Source organism: Hemicordylus capensis, chromosome 3 (genome assembly GCF_027244095.1).
Source record: "Hemicordylus capensis ecotype Gifberg chromosome 3, rHemCap1.1.pri, whole genome shotgun sequence".
In the NCBI taxonomy this organism is placed as follows: domain Eukaryota; kingdom Metazoa; phylum Chordata; class Lepidosauria; order Squamata; family Cordylidae; genus Hemicordylus; species Hemicordylus capensis.
This window is the reverse complement of record NC_069659.1, coordinates 179,552,775-179,573,714: the sequence shown is the minus strand read 5'-3', so window position 1 is coordinate 179,573,714 and position 20,940 is coordinate 179,552,775. Positions and strand designations below refer to the sequence as shown.

The window sequence follows — 20,940 nt, the reverse complement described above, 5'->3', positions numbered from 1 at the left end:
TGTAACGCGCTCTACGTGGGGCTGCCCTTGAAGAATATCCGGAAACTGCAGCTAGTGCAAAACGCGGCAGCGAGGGTTTTATCCGGAGATGCCCGTTGGGAACATATCACCCCCATTTTGAAAAAGCTGCACTGGCTACCGGTTCGTTTCTGGGTCCGATTCAAAGTGCTGGTTTTGACCTTTAAAGCCCTAAACGGTTTGGGTCCAGGGTATTTGAGGGACCTCCTGCTCCCAAGGGTTGCTGCCCGCTTGACGAGGACATCTGAGGGGGCCCTGCTCCGGGTGCCGACAATGAGAGAGGCCCGGCTGTCATGCACTCGGGACAGGGCCTTCTCTGTTGCTGCTCCCAGACTCTGGAATGCTCTCCCAGTGGCCATTCGTTCCTCGGACTCCATCACGGCTTTTAGAAAGCTTATAAAGACTTGGCTTTTTACCCAGGCTTTTACATAATCGTATTTACTGCTGCTTCTGGGTGTTTTTATCTGTTGTATTGTTTTATGCCTGTTTTTATATGTTTTTATAGTATGTTTTTAACTTTTGTAAACCGCCTTGGGGCTATCTTTTAACGAAAGGCGGCACAAAAATGCAAAAATAAATAAATAAAATGGGCTGGGGGGCGCCTTCGGAAGCAAATCAAGTTACATGATCCAGTTCTGTCTCGAGCATGCTTAGTATACAATCCTACCTGATGAGCTCCTAACACAGGGAAATAGAACCCTTCATGGTAAGCCAGTGTTCCTTTCTCAAGTGTCACAAGGAGCATCAGCAAAACTTGGTTTCTAACATTTAGCAGTTTATTATGTTGCAGGAGACTCGTATTCAATTGCTCTTTTCTATTAAGTCTCCCTACCCTTTTGTATTTAGTTGTGTGGCCAGTTAGTGTGTGTATGTATAAAAATTCTCTTAGGCGTACGTGTTGCTAATCCCATGTGTGGCAGCTCTCATGAGAGTTTGCAAGGGGATGGGGAGAGGAAAGCAACAGCAGGGAACATAAGGCCAACGGACAGGCCAGCGAACGGACAGGCACACAGACGTGGAGAGACGGAGTTTTTCCATTTTTATCAGGCCTTCACATCTCTAGACCTCAGCATTAAACGACAAAGAAGAAAACGTTCAGAATAGCAGTCAGTGCAAACTGTTATAATCTCTTTGCATTTATTAGTTTTTAAGGTAGATGCTGGGATACCTGAATGTGGTTGCTTTCCTAGAACTTATCTCTGTTTGTTTCCTATGGAGTAAAGACTGGGCTGTAAAGGGCAGGTCATGAAGATTAGGTACATAGATAAACATGACTTAATTCCATTATATGAACAAGAAAATATTTTCTCATTTAATGCTTTTACTTTGCTAGAGATGTGTATCACAGCTCCAAGTGGATAGCAGAGAGCTTGATCGGAGAAAAACTCTGCAAGTGACAAGTGTGACTAAACCTGTTGGAGACAATGATGAATTTGAAAAACAGAGAACAGCTGCTATTGCAGAAGTAGCAAAAAGCAAGGAGGTAAGTAGGGATGTGCACGGTCCGGCCCAGTCCGGACCGGCACCGACGGGGGCCCCTTTCTTTTAGGGCGGGAGGGCTTGCTTACCCCTCCCGCCTCTTCGGCCCCCTCCAGCGCCCGTATTTAACTTAAAAGCGGGGCGCTGGAAACCAGCCGCCCCTGCCGGGGGTAGACCGGCGGGTAGACCGGGCCTCCGGCGTCCTTTGTGGCGCGCGCATGCGCGCGCAAAGCACCTTCAGTCTTCTGGAGGCCTTGCTAACGAGAGGAGCTCCGTTCGGTAGCTCCTCTCGTTTACTTAAAGCATTAGGTAAGGACACACGCGGGCGGGCGGGCAGCTGGGAGGGAGGGATGGCTGGCTGGCGGGCGGGTGGGCGACGGCAGGGGCACCCTTAATTGCTAATCTGCTCGAGGGGGGCGGCGGTAGCGGCGGCGGGGGTGGCTGGTTTCCAGCGCCCCGCTTTTAAGTTAAATACGGGCGCTGGAGGGGGCCGAAGAGGCGGGAGGGGTAAGCAAGCCCTCCCGCCCTTAAAGTCATACCCCCCACCCGGACCCGAACCACCAAGAGCTGAACCGGTCCGGCAGTTCGGCCATTCCTTAGAATGGCCGCCGGACCGGTTCGGACTCACTACTAGAGATAAGAATGAATGCTGCAAAATGAATTGTTGGTATTTATTTTTGTAACAATAGGTTGTACGTCTTTTGGGGGTGAATAATCGTGTTTGTGTTTCCCTTTATTGGTATAATGTATGGAGAAACACAGTGAAGCTATTTGTTGTCATACAGGTAACAAATTTGCCTGAGGGCAGCAGGAGAGTTTCTTCAGCAGTCTAGGAATTTGCGATGGACAGAGCAGATAACCCAATAAACTTAGTGCTCCACAGTATCTTGCATGTATCCATGAACAATAGCCATTTAGGCTAGTTAGAAAACATGGATGCGTTGGGGGGCGGGGGGTGAGGGTGTAATTTTTACTGATTACCTGGTTTCCTAGGACCAAAAGGGAGTGGGGAGCAGGTTTCTTGGATAATACATGCAAACCCCAGCCTAAGAGTGCACCCATAATAGACGTGTATTAAATCATAGGCAATAAGTCAAGTCATTTCAGGAGTCTCTTTGTGCATGTGTTACCTGGTTTCTTAGGTAAATATTCTGTAGCAGTTAAGTTTCTGCTTTGTATGAACACAAGTAATTTTAGTAATCAAAGATTATAACGATTACTAGCTGAACCCGCACAGAGCATCTGTGCGGTAGTTCACTTCCTTTTTGGGGTTAGTTGGGAGAATTTCTTTGGCTGGACCTCCCACAGCTCTCTTGCTCGCTCTGCCCCCCCACAACAGCTCTCTCGCTCGCGCTGGCTGTCGCTCCCCCTCCCCCCCGGGCGCCTCTCTCGCTCGCGCTGGCTGTCGCTCCCCCTCCCCCCCGGGCGCCTCTCTCGCTCGCGCTGGCTGTCGCTCCCCCTCCCCCCGGGCGCCTCTCTCGCTCGCGCTGGCTGTCGCTCCCCCTCCCCCCCGGGCGCCTCTCTCGCTCGCGCTGGCTGTCGCTCCCCCTCCCCCCCGGGCGCCTCTCTCGCTCGCGCTGGCTGTCGCTCCCCCTCCCCCCGGGCGCCTCTCTCGCTCGCACTGGCTGTCGCTCCCCCTCCCCCCGGGCGCCTCTCTCGCTCGCGCTGGCTGTCGCTCCCCCTCCCCCCGGGCGCCTCTCTCGCTCCCGCGAGTCTGCGGCCACCACCGGTCGCCAGGCCCGCCAGCGTGGGCCGGCCAATTCTCCTACTCCCCTCCCCCCAAGCCTTTTGCCTCAGTCCCCTTCCCCCCAGTCCTTCTGCCCCAGCTTGCTCCCTTCTCCGTTTCCACCTCTTTCTCTCTCTTTTTCTCTCTCTCATTCGTGCTCCCCCCCCCCTCTGCTTTTTAGCCTGCTTGTGTTTTCCCTGCTGGCTGTTGCCGCATCCTCTTTTCTCCAGTCCCTGGTGTCGGGCCGCTAAGCGTTCAGCCAGCTCCTTCCTGCAGTCCTCCCTCTAGAGAGCATCTTCCGAAGCAGCCAACTGTTTGTCTCTGCCCAGCCAGGCTCCCCCGCTTTCTCTCCCCTCCCTTCTGCCCCAGTCCGTTCAGTTCTCCTCTCCATTTGCCCGCTTTCCTTCCTTCCTTTTCCTCCCCAAACGGCCACTTCCCTACGCGGCCAACCAGCCATTCCGGCGCCTCCACCGCCCAGCCAATCTGCTGGGTTGCCAGGACGCATCCCCACAGAGGCACGTCTACGAGAATTAATATAATAGATGAGTATAGCTGATACAATGCTTGAGTAACTTTATGCATTTTTCCTCATTTCTTTCACTTTTTATGTAATTTAAACATTCTTCTGTTCATTTCATTTTATGCTGTTTTGTACATAGGAGAGAACAGAACTGACTCTCAGAATTTGATTTACAGGAATGCTAAATAAAAAAAGTGCAAGGTAACAGACTGAGTTTCTCAGTTAAATATATAGTTATTTTCTGAAGCATTTCTCTTATCTACAGACCAAGACGTTTGGAGGAGGTGGTGGCAGTACTAGAAGCAACCTCAGTGTGAGTGCAGGAGGGAATCGAAGCAGGGAAGTGTTCCAAAAAGAGAAGATGAAGCCTGAGGGGAAAAATGAAGGTGTCTATCGAGAACTGGTAAGGCTCGAGCTTCTAAACAGACTTTACTAATATTTTGTATGTAGGTTAAAAGAAGCTCAGTAGATTCTTCATTAGTTTGTGCCAAGTATTTAAAAAAACCCCAGACTTATTCAGTAATTGGTGTTCACTGCTGCTGGATGAGGACATCTCATGTGGGTTATCCTTCCCATGTACTCCAGAGGCAGGACTGTGTAAATTAGTTAGAAGCTTTAAGAGCCTGGGAAGGATATCCCCATCCAGTTAGGCATAGCCATCTGTTTAAACACAGAGTAGCCATGAAAAAGTGAAACCAATCTCAAGAAAAAAACAGGAAAAAATGTCCCTTCCTACACTTCACTTATGCAGGGAACCATTATAAGTACAGGGCCCTACCATTCGGGCTGTAATCAACACCCAAGCGTATTCACAAAGATCATGGTACATCTCAGAACTGCAGAATTAAAGAACTACTTGCTTTCCTCCCAGGATGGATTGGATAAGGGTTTAAAAGCCAATGCTTTAAAGAGACAAGCAGCCTCATTAACAAGTGTTCTAGCTATGGACAACAGGAAAAATGTATCAGGTCACCCTTGCCTCATACGGTTCCTCAGAGCAGCTACCCTCATTGCTCACCTGGCTGTTCATTGTTTTCCTGCACGCGGTTCTAAGACCCTTCAGTCACCTCCTTTTGAACCTGTCCAATCAATTCCTCTCAGGCTGCTGTCTTTCAGGTTTGCTTTAGTAGCTATCACATCTGCCAAAAGAGTATTGGAGCTCCAAGCATTGTCTTTCAGCAAACATCTGTGTGTGTTCTCTCCTGACTTAATTCGTCTCATTCCAGATCCATCTTTTGTTCTTAAGGTCCCATTAATCTTAAGAACATAAGAACAGCCCTGTTGGATCAGGTCCAAGGCCCATCTAGTCCAGCATCCTGTTTCACACAGTGGTCCTCCATAATCTTCCATAGTAACAGGACATTGTTTCGCCCTCTTTCTGTCCCAAAGCAGTGCACCCTTTCAAAAAAGCTTGGCACAAGCTGAATGTACGTAGGAGTCTGAAGACCGACTTAAGATGCAATGACTCTTCCTGTTCTATGGATCCTACTCCCCGCTCCCAATCTACCTACTTCCATGGGCCAGAAGATATCAGAAGCCACTGTAGCCAGGTTGATCAAAGTCTGTATTTTCTTGGCATATGAAACCCAATGGATTCAACCAGAGCAGCAGCAGCTTCAGCACATTTTCCCCAAACGCCTCCATTTCTGAAATTTGTAGAACAGCAACCTGGTCTTTGCCTTCCACATTTTCAAGACACTACAAGCTGGATTTCGAATGATATGTCCTTGCTTCATTTGGCAGAAGAGACCTACATCAGATCCTTCCTCATTAGACTGGGGTGTCCCTACCTGGGTCTTATAGGCTGTGGAATGTCCCACATGAGATGACCTCATCCAGCAGCAGAGAAAGGAGCATTGGTTACTTACCGTGAGGCTGCTTCTTCCTGTTGGATTGGAGGACATCTCAACCCACCCTTCTGGCAACCCCAGTCTACTGAAAGGGACCCTTTTTTCCTGTTGTTTCTTGAGATTGGTTTCACTTTTTCACGGCTGCTTAGTGTTTAAACAGACTTGGCTGTGTGAAACTGTGTGGGGCTATCCTTCCCAGGCTCTTAAAGCTTCTAACTAACTTACATGGTCCTCCCTCTGGAGTACATGGGAAGGATAACCCACATTAGATGTCCTCATCCAGCAGCAGTGAACACCAATTACTGAATAAGTCCTGCTTCTGGAGCACGTGGGAAGGATAACCCACATGAGATGTTCTCAAGTCCAAAAGCAAGAGGAAGCCTTTACGGTAAGTAACCAATGCCCCTTTTCTGCATCTGTTAGAGATATAAGTGGAACAAATATTAGCTTGGCAGCATAGAATTAATACTAGGTTTAACTCATGCATCAGCCATTAGCCTGTTAGCTGACCTTAGGCAAATCATTGTGTCTCAGCCAGAGGCGCTCTTATCCTTGGACCTTGGGGTGCTGGCCCATGACCTCTGGGGGGGGGGTGCTCCAAAGGCCCGGGTGGTTCCTGCAGCGACTCTGCACTGCCTTGCCTCTGCCCCTGCACTTGCCTGGCGATTCCAGCATGCCTTTCCAAAAATCAACAAACCATTCCACTGTGCAGCGGTGGCACTAGCTGCGGGGAGGGTGGGGGGTGAGGAGGGGAGAGTTCCCCTTTAAGGAGATGTTTACCCGGGGGCGTTGGGGGCGGCATGGCAATGGTGATTGCAGGGAGGGTGGGGAAGCAAGGAAGGGAGAGTTCCCACTGTTACTCTCCGGGATGGGAGGTGGCGAAGTCTGTCCAGCTCCCTCTCTTCTCCCAAGTGGTTGGACAGCCTCTTGCCTCTCTGCTGAGCATGCTGATTCTGGCCTTTCTCCACGTGGAAGAAGCAGAGAGTTCCATCCAGTCACTTGGGAGGAGGGAACGGAGCTGGGAGGAGCTTTCATCCTAGACGGTAATGGGGAACTCTCCCCTCCTCGCTCCTTTGCCCCTGCAACTGCCACTGCCATGCCCCATCCTACCCTCTCCCCTGGGTAAGTATCTCATTAAAGGGGAACTCTCCCCTTCTCCTCCGCCCCCCGCCATGGCGTGTTATTTTTAACAGTGCAAAAGGGGGGAGGACTCTCTTCTCAACCTCCCCACCACCACCACCACAATTGCAACCGGTGGGGGCGGGGCTCCAAAGCCCTTCAGGTCCGGGCTCCCAAGTGACCTGGGTACGCCTCTGGTCTCAGCGTTGGCCATATCTGCAATATCTGCATAATGCAAGACCTGCTTGATGGCAGTGTTGCAAGGGTTAGTGAGATAATATATATGTATTTTTTTTAATCACTAAAAATTACTGTGTAAATGCTTATTATTGCTGTTTTATAATCCTACATCTGAATGAAGAAGATTAAAGTAGAACTGGTGAAAGGTTACAGCAGTATAACAGCACTTGATCGACCTTGTCGAAAAGCTAAACCTTTGCAGGATATGGCTAGGTTATTGCTTTCACAACCTTTTAATTTCATTTTTCTCAGAGATTAGAATTGAATATTTTTACTTTGAAAACATTCATAGGCATTAAAACTGGTTATATAATGACAGCTGTCCATGTGCACAGTGGGTAGTACTGAATTTGCAAGCTGTAACCAGGATCTAGAAAACTGCAACACTTGTTCCATGAACTCAGGGAAATTTAATAGGTTTTTTAAAAATCTCACAGTTTCTCTTTTGAACTCCATGGACTCCATGCACATGGCACATTTATACAATGTTGAAGTTAACTATACTTGCTAACTGCATACCCAATTGGATTCTCAGAATCGCCCCTGAGAGCCAGTATGTTGTAGTGCTTAGTGTTGGACTAGGACCAGGGAGACCAGAGTTCAAATCCTCATTCAGCCATGAAACTCACTGGGTAACTCTGGGTCAGTCACTTATCTCTCAGCCTAATCTACCTGACAGGATTGTTGTGGGTATAATCATGACCATATACAACACTTTGGGCTCCTTGAAAGAAGAGCAGGATATATATGTAAAAATAAGCTGAATACATGTTGAAATTGGTCAGGAAAGACCTTTCTGTTTATGCCTCTGGATTAAACTGGTGAGTGACTTCTGAAACTCACTGTAGTGGTTGTTAAATATTTGCATTATATATTGTCTATTTCAATCTTGATACAGATCATTCCCAAAAATACGCTGGGTTGTATTCATATAACTTTATGTCACCTGACTTGGGTCCCATTAATTTCAATGCAAAGTAGTCATGACTGACTTTTTTGGTGATGCTGCAGCCTAGTGACTGCAGCATCAATATAATTATTTGCATGTGTGAGTGAACTCCATGTTTTTCCACTGTAATCGGAGCCCATCCTTTAGTTAGGGGTATTTCCTTCGTGCCATCAGAATTGACAGGAAGTTATCACAGCAAAGTTTTCCTGAAGGGCTATTCTGATCCCTAATCCCCAGTTTATTTATTTTTATTTATTTTTTATTTTATTTATTGTTGCATTTATATACCGCCTTTCATTAAAAGACAACCCCAAGGCAGTTTACAAAAGTTAAAACATACAATAAAAGACAATAAAAATATTAAGCTAAAAATATATTAAAAACAGACCAAATTTAAAATCTATAAAATACTAGCATTAAAACAATACAACAGGTAAAAACACACAGAAGCAGCAGTAAAAACGATTATGTAAAACCCTGGATAAAAAGCCAAGTTTTAACAAGCTTTCTAAAAGCTGTGATGGAGTCCGAGGAGCGAATGGCCAATGGGAGAGCATTCCAAAGTCTGGGGGCAGCAACAGAGAAGGCCCTGTCCCAAGTGCACGACAGCCGGGCCTCTCTCATTGTCGGCACCCGGAGCAGGGCCCCCTCAGATGTCCTCGTCAAGCAGACAGCAACCCTTGGGAGCAGGCAGTCCCTCAAATACCCCAGGCCCAAACCGTTAAGGGCTTTAAACGTCAAAACCAGCACCTTGAATTGGACACGGAAACGAACCAGCAGCCAGTGCAACTCTTTCAGAATGGGCTTGATGTCCTCTCAACAGGCAGCTCTGAATAAAACCCTAGCTGCTGCATTTTGCACTAGCTGAAGTTTCCAGATATTCTTCAAGGGCAGCCCCACGTAGAGCACGTTACAGTAATCCAGCCGCGACGTGACTAAGGCATGGGTAACCGTGGCCAGATCTGCCTTCTCGAGAAAGGGACGCAGCTGGTGCACTAGCCGAAGCTGTGCAAAGGCACCCCAGTTCCTTTTCCTGTCGCCTCACGATCTGCAGCTAGAGAGTGAGTGAGAACCTAGCCTTTTCTATATCTTTCTTTTGCTTCTTTTTTTCTGAAGTCCCCCCCACAACTTTCTACACACCTTTTTCACTCCTCAGCACCTCTAGCTCCGTCCTGCACACTTTAATTGCTCTTTTTAGCTTGAATCTTCCTGCCCTCACTCTTAACCTCGCTTCGCTTCCCAAACCTGCAATGGAATGCGCCCATGTCACTGACACCATAATGGCCTCATTGTCGGAGGAGGAACAAAGGGAAGCAGGCACCACCCTTACAACGGGGGCGGATATTGCGGCCAACAAATGAAAATTAGCCCCAAACGACACCCTTTCTACGGGGGTGGATGCCGGGCCGCAAAAAAAGGCCAAAAAGAGCAAAAGGAGAGAGAAAGGGGCGGCAGAGCAGCCACGGGCTGCCGGGAATCACCGAAAAGCAACGAAGCCTCCAGTTGTGCGGCTGAACAAACACCTGCTTTTGCAGGCGGTATGTCAGCAGCACCAGCCACACCAAGGCTACTGGCCTATCAGGGAGGAAGTCAAGCTGCTAAATGGGCAGATGCGGCGATGGGCACCATGGGGCCTTCCGCGACTTCCGAACTGGCCGCGCCTGTAGGAACTGAGGGCTCTGGAGCTCTGAACAGGTCTGCAGCTACAGCCGCCACAGAAGCTCAACCACCGGACTCTCTGGCCATTAATGTGAGTAGTTCCCCAAACAGAGAAGGCAGAACAGAACCCGCCATTTCGGAGGAGGGGGCCACGAGGCTGAGAGGGTTTATAGCCAGGGAACTAAAGGCACTGTTTGCATCCCTGCTGACGGAGGCAGGGGCTCTCTTACCACCAGTAAGGGCACGGGACAATAGCGACCCCTTGTCTTCCCCGATTTGATTATGGTTAGAGGAGCCATCCCAGAGGGAGAGCGAGGTTGGTTTATTCCCCGGGCACCCGCGAGCAGAAAGAGGAGGCGCTATCACTTCCCCTCAACTTCATCATCTTCTGACATAGAGGGCGCCCCCCTCCCCCCGTAAGGTCACCTCAACAGCTCCTTCCAAACGTACCACCACCAGCTCCAGAGGGCCCGGGTGGGGGGGAGCCTTATGCACCCCCTCCCCCTGAGAAACCAGAAGGGCCTGATCAGTCTTCCTCTGGGACGGAAGAAGGTGAGATTTAAGAGGAGAGAGAACTGGCCCAGCAGGCAGCTAGTTCTATCCACTTGTTCACTCAAGCTTACTTTGAAGTTCTGCTGGCTAAAGCGTGGCTCTCCATTAATACAGTGTCCCCACTGGAGCCCCCGGACAATAGCCAGGTGCTGGACCAAGAGGTTTTCCCTTCTACTTCCAATTCCACACCAATAATCCCGTTCCCTCAGTTGTTTGTTTCCACCTTGATGGCGGAATGGAATACACCCTTTCTCACAGATTGATGGCCCAGTTCTACAACAAGCTTTACACAGTCGTGCAGGAGGTGGCCTCCCTATTAGCTCCTCCACTGGTAGATGTCCTGATCACGCAACTGATATCAGGAACTATACTTAGTAGGGAGGGAGGAACAGCTGAAGGCGCCCGAGGACAAGAAGTGTGAGTCCCTCCTAAAGAAGGCACATGAGGCCTTGGCCAATGTGGTTAGAGCAGCAGCGGCAAATTCAGTTTTCACCAGAGCATTAGTCCTCTGGGCCAAGGAAATAGTCCTACTAGTTCCACCTGAGAATACCAAGCTACGCCAGGGCATCAACAAGATGGCCAAGGCAGCAGTGTTCATGGCTGACTCCAGCCTGGACTGCATTCAGCAGGCTTCAAGAGCCATGGTATCAGCGGTGGCAGTCAGGTGCTGTCTGTGGCTGAAACACTGGAAGGTGGATTCCAGGTTCAAGCTAAACTTGGCTTCAACCCCATTTAAGGGGGAAGAACTGTTTGGTGACTCATTGGAACCTGTCCTTGTGGAAACCAAGGGCAAGAAAAAGGCGATGCCATTCGCAAGGAAGGAGACCCAAAGACAGTTCAGGACAGGGTTACAAACACGGAATTTTCACCCCTCATTCAGGCAGCCCAGCTACTCATCAAGTAGTCCCTTTCGCGGCTATTGTCAGTACAACCAGCGACCTTCCAGCTGTCCCCAATGGCAACAGCGACCTAGGGGAGGGGCGCGGCTACCGTTCAACAAGCAGTTCCGATCCCCCTCCTTCCAGCAGTGTAAACAATGATGCCTCACTAGTCGGGGACAGGCTTCAACTGTTCCAGGAAGGCTGGGCTATGGCCATCTCTGACCAATGGGTTCTCCAGATGGTCTTAGCGGAACTTTCCCTGGAGTTCTCATCTCCATCCCTCTACAGTTTTCACCCCATGCCGGTACCCAGGAACCTGGAAAAGAGTCAACAGATGACACAGGCCATACAACATATTCTCCAAATCAGAGCTATAGAGAGAGTGCCAGCAACCGGGTCTGTGTGCTGCGTATACTCATTATTCTTCTTGGTCCCCAAAAAAGACAGATCATGGAGGGCAGTCCTAAACCTAAAACCCCGAATCGCTACACCATGAAATACACGTTCAGGATGGAGTCTATCAGAATCATCAAGGAGGTGGTAAGGGATCAGGAGTTCCTGGGCTCTGTGGACCTGTCAGAAGCTTACCTCCATATTCTCTGATCTGATCCGGATCACCAGCGCTTCCTCAGATTCTCCTTCGACAATCGGGATTACCAATACTGGGCAATGCCCTTCAGCCTTTCCTAAGCACTCAGGGTGTTCACAAAGATCATGGTAGCGCTGATACCACACATCAGGACCAAGGAGGCTGTATTCAGCCGTATCTAGACGATCTCCTCATCCAGTCACACTTGTTACCAAAGGCCAAGAGAGAGATTCAAAGGACACTCAGCATCCTGAAGTTACATGGATTCGTGATAAACCTACCGAAAAGCCAACTTTTGCCCACGGAGAGGCTTCTGCGCCTGGAGGCTGTCTTCGACACAGCCAGGGGTATCATTTGCCTAGCCTCGGAGAGGAGGGGGAAGATTGCTCACCTCATCTCAGCAATTTTTGAATAGCATTCCAGTCCAGTCATGACGCTAGCCACACTACTGGGCTCCATGACAGCATGCATAGAGTGCACCCCATGGGCCAGGTTGCGCTTCCACAGCCTACAGTGGTTACTACTGCCACACCAGGATGACATCAGGACACGTTTACAAATGAGGGTCCAGATACCACTTGAGATACGGGTATCGTTAAATTGGTGGAGGTCGAGTGCTCTATCCAAGGGCCTCCCGTTCAGCATCCTGAACAGAGTAACAATTTCACATCTGTAGACCAAGCTAATCCTAATTTATTTGCCTCATAAAATCTGAGTCTTCAAACTTGCTTGAACTCGAGGGGTCAAGTGAGTTTTGGAGCTTGGTTTTTTGAAGCTACTATAAAACAGATATTATTATTATAATTCGATTTCTATAACGCCTTTCCAAAAATGGCTCAGGGTGGTTTACACAGAGAAATCATAAATAAATAAGATGGATCTCTGGCCCCAAAGGGCTCACATTCTAAAAAACAAAAAACAAGATAGACACCAGCAACAGTCACTGGAGGTACTGTGCTGGGGGTGGATAGGGCCAGTTACTCTCCCCCTGCTAAATAAAGAGAATCACCACATTAAAAGGTGCCTCTTTGCAAAGTCAGCAGGGGTATATAAAACAAATAGTTTGGAAAGATAGTTGGAGTTGAATTAAAAACTAATTCAAAAGTTCTGCATGTACATGCTAAAGCTCAACTTGTTTCAGTACCATATTGGTAGGTAAATGACTACTAAATGCTTGTAATTAGCAATTCATGGGTAACTTTTTTTAAAAAAAATACTATAATACTATACTCTTGCATAATAAAAGAATAAGGAGAGTTAAGAATAAGGAGAGTGGTATCTGAAAGGCCAGGTAGAGGTGTGAGTTGTAATACACCAGAAAGAAGCAGAAAAATAAGATGTAAAACAGGTGTGCAAACTAAAGAGAAATCCATGACACTAGGTGTTTACTAAAGGACCTTGCCCCCTCATAATCATCTCTTTAGTTCTTCATATATGGAAAAATTATATTTTAGCCACACTTACACCATTTCTACATATTGGACTGTTGAGAAAAGCTTGTACTAAGCAATTATAAAAGATTTAAACCACACTGTAGAAGAAATTTGAGGCACTGGTGGAGGGGGGGGTGGAGTTCACGAACAAATGGCAACAGCAGTTAGTTTGATCTCAGCAGCTGGTAAATGCATTTCCTTATATGAAGTTCACAGTAAATCCTTTTGCCACCTTTGTGAATTCCCAAATAATATGAGTGGTATTTACTGGATTTCATTTACATCAAGAATATTCCTTCTGTTTTAGTCTCCTGTGCCTTTCAAAGCAACGTTGTGATAGTACAAGCAGCTTCATCTTGAAAAATACATTGAGACAGCTAGAAAAAAGAACAAAGCAAGCTTGTTTTTGAGGATCCCCACCACCACCACCATCATCTTGGTTGTAAATCTTAATAATTGCTGGAATTGGGATTTCCAGAGCAATTGGAGGCTACATTCTGATATCCAGAAGTCTTCAGCAGAGGTTTATGCTTTCTGTTAGGTTTGTTAATAGTTCAACATATTCTCTCCAGGTAAAATGGTCTGGTTGCTTGGAGGTTCCTGAAATAGCTGAAGTCTCAACTTCAGTATTTGCTATACTAGTTAGGCCAGGTTTACTTGTGCATCAGTGCACATCAAACTGTATAGATGCTACAGGTGACTAACTCTGGTCCACATGTTTCAGGCAAGGGCAGCTGGATCTATAGAAATTATCCCTTAGCTTCAGATCTGTTTCATTGTAGACTGTAGTATGGTTTTTGTTTTTGTTTTATTGATCATATTAAATTCCACCTGATATATGTTAGGCAGTGTTGTTGTTCCATCGAGTCGTTGTAGACTCCTGGTGACCACAGAGCCATGTGGTTTTCTTTGGGAGAATACAGCAGAGGTTTACCATTGCCATCTCCTGCACAGTATGAGATGATTCCTTTTCAGTATCTTCCTATATCGCTGCTGCCTGATATAGGTGTTTCCCATAGTCTGGGAAACATACCAGTGGGGATTCGAACCAGCAACCTGTTGCTCCCTTGGCAAGTTTCTTCCCCGCTGCACCATTAGGTGGCGTACATAAACCAAAATACAATATGAAAACAGAATCAAAGAACAATTGAAACACTTCCACTGAATAAAAAGAATCAAAACAATTACACAGAATAAAAGTTGAAAATTGGTTTTAATTAAAAGCCTGCGGAAACAGGTATGTTAAGGGTCTTTTAAAAAGCAATCAGAGGTGGAGAAGCTCTTATTTTTGACAGGGAGTGCATTCCAAAGCCCTGGGGCATCCACAGAGAAGGCCCAGTCCCAAGTCACCATCAGACAAGATGGTGGCAACTGCAACTGGATGATCTTAATAGGTGGCAGAAATAGATAGTCTTTCAATCTTGGGCTGGGAGATTATGTTTAAATATCTGCTCTACTATGCAGCTGAAGAATCAGGATTTACCAGGTTTGTTAAATACAACTTCCAGCAAAAAAAGAACACAATCTTCTTTCCTCAGAAAGTGTCCTCTCTTACCGTTCCGATGATATTAAGATTCAAAATACATTACCTTTTGTTGCATAAACTTATAGAGATATGTTTATGTGCATTCTTCTATTTAAAAACAAGTTGTTAGTAAGAACTAATCAGCCTACTTGCCTTTGACTGTCTCTACAACTTGACTAAACGGAATTTGGTTCAAACAGAGGTCCACAAGTTAGATCTCTTGCACCTCAAATGTTCATACGTCCACCATCTTGGATCGGGGTGAATGACATCATTACAGACTACATTGAGGTGTCCCTGTGTGCACTGTACCAGATTTGGTTCAAATTGGTTAGACAGTCCTCAAGTTCATGCACTTGCGCCTCAAAAGTTCACATGTCTGCCATCTTGGATTGGGGTGGATGACATCACAAACAACACCATTGGGGGGCATCCCTATGTGTCCCTACAGCTGTAGTAAATTTGGTTCAAATCATGTAAGCGGTTCACAAGTTAGCGTACTGGCGCCTCCAAATTTTACACGTCTGCCTTCTTGAATTGGAGTGTATGACATCACAAACCACGCAATTAGGGCATCCCTTTGTGTCCCTACAGCTGTAACAAATTTGGTTCAAATCAGTTAGGTGGTTCACAAGTTTCCCCACTTGCACTTCAAAAGTTTGTGTCGGCCATCTTGGATCAGAGTGGATGACATCACAAATTAGGCCATAGGTGTCCCTATGTGTCCATAGATGTCCCTATGTGTCCCTACAGTTGTACCAGGTTTGGTTCATATTGGTTCAGGCATTGCAGTTGATGGCGTTGGGGCAACGACATAGAATGCCAGGTGATCTCATAAGCCTACTGGAAAGTAGGCTAAAAACACTGCCAATTTAAAAAATATATAATCCTTGTATACAAAATCTCCCAAACTCCTTTTCCTGCTTCTTGTTTATGAATGAATTGCTTGATCTTGCTCAAGTTTTTTTTTTTAATGTATTAAGATAGAATAAATGCTTTGGAATTCATATTCTGAGATTCTGTGAGGAAATTAGGTTTAAATAGGAAATGAAATAAAGAGCATCTCAAGTGGGCCTACTTGAAATTTAGGGACAGAGATGAAAAATGGTCTTGGGTCTATATGTTGCTTTTCTGCCCCTTTCTCACTCTCCTCACTATATCGAGAAAAGAATATTGGGAGATTAGTTATTTGATTAAAGGTTTTCAACTTATGCTTTATTTATTTATTTTATTGTCAAATTTATACACCGCCTTTCATTAAAATAATCACAAGGCGGTTCACATAGAAAAAGTTGAAACAACACTAATAATTGACACAATTAAAATATGCTAAAATATAAAAACATCTAATTTTAAACAATTAAAATACATACATAAAAATACCATACAATATACAAAGAAGCAGCAATGGAGTTACATGCTGGGTAACAAACACTTGGTTCACATAACCATGGAAGGAAAGCTTCACTTTTCCCCTGTTGAAATGCTTAGGAGGGAGTGCCTGGACTGGCCCTAGCCCTCCTGGTACCTGAGGTGGTTTGATGAGCCCCGACCCAATCTCCAAGCCCCAACCTAATCCCCATTCTTGTGGTACACAAAGTGTGCCACACCACCGTTTTGCTTCCCCCTCCACAACTTATGCCTCTATCCGTGTGGCATGCATTGTGCATCATGAAGGTTTTTTCTCCCTCATCCCCACCTACTTGATAGTGGTGTAATCTGCTGCTGATGATCATCATCATTTGATCTCTGCCTTTTGAAATTTTATTTTATTTTACATTTTATATCCCGCTCTTCCTCCAAGGAGCCCAGAGCGGGACAGTTACCCATGCCGTAGTCACATCACGGCTGGATTACTGTAACATGCTCTACGTGGGGCTGCCCTTGAAGAATATCCAGAAACTGCACTAGTGAAAAACGTGGCAGCTAGGGTTTTATCTGGAACTGCCTGGTGGGAGCACATCACACCCATTCTGAAAGAGTTGCACTGGCTGCCAGTTGGTTTCTGGGTCTGAGAGAGAAGTTACTGGCCCAGAGTCACCCAGCAAGTATTAAAAAGCTCAGGGAACTGAGCAGCAGCAAGTGTGGATCCTGCTTCATTACTTACTTGTCCTGCCATTCTCTTCAAAAGAGTGGCAGGACAAAGTCAGGCCTGGAGAGGTGGCCAGTGGGATGGTGGTGCATTGCTGTCGTCCTGTCCAATTGACTATCTGTGGTGACAGCCTTGTTAGGCCTCATTGTAGGGCTGGCATGGGGAGTACACAAGCCTAAAGCCAGATTGGGAGTAATCTGGGATGTCTAAGGGAGGTAGATTAACTTCCATAGGCCCTATATTTCCTTAGGTTAGCTTTTTGTCAGTGTATTCCAATTCCTTGTATGAAGCTCTGGTGTCATAAAAGATTACTTATACTTGGACAAAATAGCTTCATTTTAGTATTTGTGCATGAAATGCTTTGTTTTAAAATTTAATATTGATGATTAGTTTTATGATAGATTGTACCCTACAATTGACTTTTATTCTATTCTAGGTTGATGAAAAGGCTCTCAAACATATAACAGAAATGGGTTTCAGCAAGGAAGCAGCGAGACAGGCGCTTATGGATAATGGGAACAACCTTGAAGCTTCATTAAACTTTCTTCTGAGCAGCAATAAACAGATGACTGTTCAAGGGCCACCTCCTAAAGGTATAGCTTAAGTACCTACATTGAAATGAAGCATTTGCAACAGGAATAATTACTCAGACTATAACAAAAAGTTGTTAATTTCTGTGTGAACGTTGTCACAAAATGTGATCAGTTAACAAATTCAGTGTAATCTACATATCCACTTTGGATAATGATCAGTTTTTGGCATGTCTAATTTGAACTAGCTGTTTGAAGATATTTTCTCTACTTAATTGGAAACTGTTTGGCTTCTAACTTGAATTATCACAGTTAATTCTCACTTAATTTTCATAGTGTCAAGGAATTTAACTCTGACATATGACCTTGAGTTACAATCCATGTTCAGTAATTTATTTTACTTTAAATTGTAAAGTCAGTGTAAACTGGCTATGAATTTGGTCAAATAGACTACAGATTTCGTTATTGTATGTATGAATAAAAATATTCTAAATCAAAACCATTCGTTAGGCAAAGTAAAGAAGAATTATTAGAAGGACACAACATACCTAACTTGTATATATTTCAAATCACTTCGTGTAGGCTTTGTTTATTTTGCCGACATCTAAATAGTTTGTATGGTTTATCTTCAGGGAAAGGAAAGGGCAGAGGTCGAATGCGACCTGAAGATGAGGAGGAACTGGGAAATGCCAGACCATCTGCTCCAAGCACATTGTTTGATTTTCTAGAGTCTAAAATGGGTACTCTCACAGTAGAAGGTATGTGGAAAAGTGGGAAACTCTTGAGAGAGATTTGGCTAGGCACTTCTCTTTGGTTCCCTTTGCTAACTGCAATGGATCTAATGGTTAACTGCAATGGATCTAATGAATCCATTGGTCCAAACCAGGTAAATTTCTTTAAATTTACCTTCTAGCCAGACAGTATCATTGTAGGGGAGTGGGGAGACTGACATTTTGTGAAACTGACTCTCTCTTTGGCTCAGCCTATATTTAAAATTTATAGTTAGTTATCCATTGACTACCCTTTTGTGACTTTTGGGTGTTGTCTATGTAAAAGTGCTACAGTTGTGAATAATCTCTGATTGACTAAGATTGTTGTCTCTCTAAATGGCCTTCATTTTACTTTGATAATTGCTACTTGGTGTTACGATTGTCATGTTAAGCATGTGATTCCTGATTGGCTGGAATCAACAAATGAAATGTGGTGGTGGTGACGGGACACTGAAGCATCCTTGGAGAGAACAGAACAGTGGCTGTCATCAGTTGTGCAGAAAAGTTAGGATTAATTTGAGGTTTCAGTAGCAGGGTTCAGTCCACCCAAAATAGCTACCTTTCAGGCAAAAAACTTCAGCTCAGGCCTAGAACTTGAGAACACAAGAAGAGCCCTGCTGGACATCAGGCTTATCTATTCAGCATCCTGTTTCCCACAGTGGCCTACTAGATGTCTCAGGGAGGCCCACAAGGAGGAGATGAAAACATAGCCCTTCTCCTGCTATTGCTTTTCTGCAACTGGTATTCAAAGGCATACTGTCTCTGAACCTGTATTAGTGTGTACTCATCAAGACTAGTAACTACAGATACTTGTCTAATCTGCTTTTAAAGCTACAGGAGGACCTCAATGTTTGTGGGGGGTTCCATTCCCAGCTGCAGTCGCAGATATCGAAACCGCGAATATCGAAGCATTAGGGCAATGGCATCGTGGGTTCCCGGTCAGCTCAAAATTTGCTAAAAATGACTGGAAATCGTCCGGGAGGGGGCATGGGGGATGCTCCTTACCTTGCTTTTCTGTTCTCCCCTGAGTCACACTGTGCCCTGTAATCCCCCCAAATCAGCCGAACATTGCAATTTTTTTCTGGTGTGTGTTTTTTTTTTAAGGAGCCATTTTGTGGCTCCAAGAAACAAAATAGAGGCTGGAAATGATCTCTACGGTCATTTCCAGCCACCACCGAACCACAGATACGTTGATGTGTTTTTCCCCTTTTCCCCCTGCATATGCCGAGGTCACCTTTTTTTACCCAACTGCAGATACGTGAATCTGCGAATGATGAATAGTGGATAACTAGGTTCTCCTGTACCGTCAGTGATAGTACACTGACCATCAACACATCTTCTTGCAGTGAATTCCAAAGATCATGGTGCTGTGGGAAGCAGCATTTCCTTTTGTCTGTCTTGCCATTAAGTTTCATGGGTTGACCTCTGGCTCTAGTGTTGAGAGAGAGTGAAGAACTTCTTCCTATCTACTTTCTCGGCACTGTGCATCATTTTATAAGCCTTAGTCAGGTTCTCCAACTTAGATACAACTTTCTGAACTAAACAGCTCCAAACGTTGTTGCCATTCCTCACAAGGAAGTTCCTGTAGCTTAAAACAAGCACTGATTAATTGAAAGAGAAAAGAGAACACCAATTTTGATTAAATGTCAAGCTGTTGGAAAGTCCATACTGGTTTCTCCAAATATTTTGGCTACTTTGGAGCTGTGTTTTGTCACACTCACACAAGAATGGAAACATTGTATTAAAAATAATTAACAGTATTACCCTAGTAATAACATACTTGCATTTTGCAATACTGACTCGATCAAGAAATTAGAATACTAAGTGTTTGTAGTTTGGAATTTTTTTAAAAAAATCCGTTTCTTTTTAAATGAAGCTTTGATAGGGCAACAGCTTCTCTCTTAATCGTGAATCTTACCAGGGCTAGAAGCCACTTAGCAGAAGATTTGATTGTGGTGACAATTTGAAAATTATAAATGCAAAGAGCAGTTTGCAAAACACTTCAGTGAAAAACAGAATAGAACAGTGTCTTTGTTCCTGGCGTTCTGATTTTTGTTTATAAAATCGCTTGAATTTATCATGAATGATTTTACAACAATATATACTAGTTCCACAAAACTCAGAAGAGCTTTTAATTATTTGTTTGAGTGATAACCATATTTTTTTTCTGGAGCTTTTGCTAGATGAGACAACAGAATGTGTTGGATCCAGACTTTGCGCAAGTGAAAGGAAGCTCACACAAAGAAGCTTTCTCTTGTTTGTTGGCTCATTAGTTCTTTCTCTTCGCCCTTAACCGTCAAAGAAGTTTTCCCTGATTTTGAGTGTTTGTCCATATCCTGTCCTGTGTCCCATTTAACCTGTTCCTGTTCTCTCGATACTCAGGAGCATCCCCTTTTCAGGGGATGTAGGAGGCTGCGGTGAGGGTGGGGAAAATTTTTTTCCTGTGTGGTCTTCTGTGCCTTACACCATAGGGCTTTGCACCTGCGCAGAGACCATTTCGGAACATTCCAAGCTTCTTTGAATTCAGGCATGAGTTCCACCCATATTCCCTTATGCGCCTGTGCAAGACTCCTGTTCTTCTGTTCGTTCTTCATCTGCCACCAAGTAGACACCTTTCCAATCACTCTGAGCTTAGAGAGAGAGAGAGAGAGAGTAAGAGTTCTGCTAAGATTTTTTTACCCCGCTATCGTTTCTCTTACATACTATTGTTTTTTATATCATTATTTACTTTCCTATCAGAGTTTTCTCCTCTGTTTATTGGCATTTTTATTTTCTTCGGTTCCCCCCTCCTCCCCCCTCAGTTAGGGGACCTATTCTGCATATGGCCCCAAAAGTAACCTTTAAAAGGTGTACCCGCTGTGCTGCCAGACTTCCATCTACGGATGGCCACAGTTGATGTTTGTTCTGGCTAGGGCAACACATGTGGCTGAAACTTGTGGAGACTGCCTAAACTTTACCAAACAAGCCCACAAAAAACGGGCTTCTTGGCTCTGCTCGTGGCTGTGGGA

The 20,940-nt window shown here is 45.4% G+C and overlaps 1 protein-coding gene across 1 annotated transcript in view; it reads left to right on the top strand.

The window, feature by feature from the left end:
• Positions 1-20,940, top strand: part of TDRD3 (tudor domain containing 3) — a 121,794-nt gene that overhangs the window by 53,722 nt on the left and 47,132 nt on the right. The window contains exons 7-10 of the mRNA XM_053307513.1: positions 1,352-1,501; positions 4,009-4,146; positions 17,069-17,225; positions 17,795-17,920. Of these exons, the coding sequence (XP_053163488.1) occupies positions 1,352-1,501; positions 4,009-4,146; positions 17,069-17,225; positions 17,795-17,920 (571 nt within the window). The remainder of the gene's footprint in view (positions 1-1,351; positions 1,502-4,008; positions 4,147-17,068; positions 17,226-17,794; positions 17,921-20,940) is intronic.